Source organism: Sinocyclocheilus grahami, unplaced genomic scaffold (assembly GCF_001515645.1).
Source record: "Sinocyclocheilus grahami isolate Dianchi unplaced genomic scaffold, SAMN03320097.WGS_v1.1 scaffold485.1, whole genome shotgun sequence".
Taxonomy (NCBI): domain Eukaryota; kingdom Metazoa; phylum Chordata; class Actinopteri; order Cypriniformes; family Cyprinidae; genus Sinocyclocheilus; species Sinocyclocheilus grahami.
The window spans coordinates 62,175-65,866 of NW_015505664.1; the positions used below are offsets into that span (position 1 = coordinate 62,175).

Here is a 3,692-nt window from a genome sequence, read left to right on the forward strand (position 1 = left end):
CCCACATAAACTTTCAGTCATGCCCAACATTTTTCTAATTTACATTAGATCTCTATCTTTAAGCCCTTTTAAGCTACAAGCTTTTGAAATCTTGATGTCAAAATCCAGCATTTTTCCAAAAAAATCCTGGCGCCTAAAGGGTTAACAGGAGGGGGCAATTCATTTTTCACGTAGGACCACGTAGGTTTGGACAGCTTTTTTTCCTTAATAAATGAAATCATCATTTAAAAACGGCATTTTGTATTTACTTGCACTATCTTTGTGTAATATTTAAATTTGTTTGATGATCTGAAACATTAAAGTGTGAAAAACATGCAAAAAAATAAGAAATCAGGAAGGGGGCAAACACTTTTCACACCACTGTATACGATCCTGTGAGTGACAAGATAAATATGCAAAAACAGATAAATAAGATTTTTAGGCAAGGCTAATTTATTTATATAGCACATTTCATACAGAGTGATAAAAGTGCTTTACATATTTTTTTTTTTTTAAATGAGAAAGGTAGGAAATAAAGTAGTGCTGCCAAACGATTAATCGCATCCAAAATAAAAGTTTTTGTTTATATAATATATGTGTGTGTACCGTGTATATTTATTATGTATATATAAATACAAACACATGCATGTATATATTTAAGAAAAATAAGTTATGTTTATATATTAAATAAATGTATATATTATATAAAATATAATAATGTAAATATATAAATGTATATACATGTAAATATTTTCAAAATATATACTGAATGTGTGTGTGTGTTTATATACACATAATAAACAAACACAGTACAACATACATATATTATGCAAACAAAAACTTTTATTTTGGATGCGATTAACCGCGATTGATCATTTGACAGCACTAAAATAAAGATAAAAGGTAAAACCATCATTAAAAATAGCTAAAAAGTAATTCAAATGAAATAATAGATGCACATAGTGTAAATTTAAATGTATAAAGTTTTAAAAATATGTCTAAATTAAAATAATGCAGTTGCATTGTCAACGAGTAATATTTATGGCTGGTAAGCGTTCTCTTTGGCAGGTCTGGTAAAAAGTGAATTTGAACCATGTCAAATATAAGTCAAACTGCACATAATCTGTTCTGAGGAAACTAAACATTTCCCACCCAAAAACCTGGGGCCTCAATTATCAACAGTGCGTAGAAAAGGTTCTCTATTTTGTCCTTATATTTACACACATTCCTACATATAAGTACGCACTGTTGTTTGTGTAATATTTAAATTTGTTTGATGATCTGAAACATTAAAGTGTGAAAAACATGCAAAAAAATAAGAAATCAGGAAGGGGACTGTTGATAAATGAGGGCCCTGGATGTTGCTCTTGAGCTCAGCAGAAGTTAATAGTTAACAGGTTGGACGTCTGAATTAATTCAAACATGCCACCCAGTAAATACAAACACATGCATGTATATATTTAAGAAAAATAAGTTATGTTTATATATTAAATAAATGTATATATTATATAAAATATAATAATGTAAATATATAAATGTATATACATGTAAATATTTTCAAAATATATACTGAATGTGTGTGTGTGTTTATATACACATAATAAACAAACACAGTACAACATACATATATTATGCAAACAAAAACTTTTATTTTGGATGCGATTAACCGCGATTGATCATTTGACAGCACTAAAATAAAGATAAAAGGTAAAACCATCATTAAAAATAGCTAAAAAGTAATTCAAATGAAATAATAGATGCACATAGTGTAAATTTAAATGTATAAAGTTTTAAAAATATGTCTAAATTAAAATAATGCAGTTGCATTGTCAACGAGTAATATTTATGGCTGGTAAGCGTTCTCTTTGGCAGGTCTGGTAAAAAGTGAATTTGAACCATGTCAAATATAAGTCAAACTGCACATAATCTGTTCTGAGGAAACTAAACATTTCCCACCCAAAAACCTGGGGCCTCAATTATCAACAGTGCGTAGAAAAGGTTCTCTATTTTGTCCTTATATTTACACACATTCCTACATATAAGTACGAGTTGGTAAATCACACACTTTGCGTGAAACGCACTGTTGATAAATGAGGGCCCTGGATGTTGCTCTTGAGCTCAGCAGAAGTTAATAGTTAACAGGTCGGACGTCTGAATTAATTCAAACATGCCACCCAGTAAGTCAACCTTGAATTCCTGCACAGCCTCGGGTTTGAATCGAAGACTCTTCACAGACGTGAGATGTTATGAAACACACGCACACACACACACACACACTTCTTACCTCCTTGTCAGTCTTGAGGAGGCACTCAGACGGCGCTCCTCCGAGGCTGTTTCCCAGGGGCCGCACCACAGCGTTTGCCACGTCTCGACCCACGCTGGCTGGGTAAGTGTGTAAGACGCTCAGGTGCCCCTGATCGCTTTGGACCACCAGGTGTAAAGAGCGCCACTCAGAGTACATGACCGCGACTTCTGCTGGATCTGACAGTGGCCTGAGGAGAGACGCAAACCAGACACGCAATCACAGTTTTGAAGGTTGAGACAGGGATATTCAGATATGAGGAATAATTTAACAACTCAGGCAAACAAAATCATCTTAAATAATCTTTGGCAGTGTTTTATTTTTAATTCTATTTTAGGAAGAATAGTATACACACACACACTCACACACACACACACACACTCACTCACACGCGCGCACACTATCTCTCACACACACACACACACACACACACACACACTCAAACACACACACACACACACTCACACACACACACACACACACTCTCACTCGCTCACGCACTCACACGCTCACACGCGCACACATTTTTGTATTTTTAGGAATTTATTTTATTTACACACACACTTCATATTTATATTTAATTTAAATGTATATAAATGTATACCAATTAAATAAATATACATATTATAATTGTGTTTTTTATTTATGTATTTATTTATATAAAAATTTGTACTATTGTGCAGAATGTGCACACATAAAATGTCTTTATATTTAATTTAAATGTATCTATATTTATACACCAAATAAATAAATGTACAATTAACAAGTATGTGTGTATAATTTATTACACACACACACACACACATATATATATACATATATATATATATATTATATATATTTTTATTTATTTTTTTTAATACCGTAAATAAAGCTATATTATGATAAATGCCATTACTGTGCTATAAAATTAACCGTCCTGTTTCATAACAAGCTTCCTCTTATCAGACATCAGTGTCTGCTGTCACTGACAGAAGTGATGAGAGAACCATGCAGGACGGTGTTTTGACAACACCACAGAATGTTCTGTGTGGATCAGCTGATCCGGAGCTCATCTGACATGAGGAACTAGCAGTTAGTTTGATCTCACGAAACAGAAGACCAACAAAGGCGAATCTAACCAAGTACAGAAAAACTCCCAACTCTGCTCCCCACGAGTCTCGTCCTTAAATCACAATCTGAGCGCTCTGCTAATATTAGATCACAAACTTTAAACATATGCATATATAAGTACACACAAACACTATACACATCTATGATTACACACACACACACACACACTCTCTCTCTCACACACACACACACACTCTCTCTCTCTCTCACACACACACACACACTCTCACTCACTCACAGAGAGAGAGAGAGAGACACACACACACTCACTCACTCACACACACACACACACACACAC

The 3,692-nt window shown here is 33.7% G+C and overlaps 1 protein-coding gene across 1 annotated transcript in view; it reads right to left on the reverse strand.

The window, feature by feature from the left end:
• The window catches only part of LOC107553898 (Ral GTPase activating protein non-catalytic subunit beta), a 51,186-nt gene that overhangs the window by 46,176 nt on the left and 1,318 nt on the right, over nt 1–3,692 (reverse strand). Inside the window, exon 2 of the mRNA XM_016236248.1 lies at nt 2,264–2,471. Within this exon, the coding sequence (XP_016091734.1) occupies nt 2,264–2,440 (177 nt within the window). The 5' untranslated portion in view covers nt 2,441–2,471. The remainder of the gene's footprint in view (nt 1–2,263; nt 2,472–3,692) is intronic.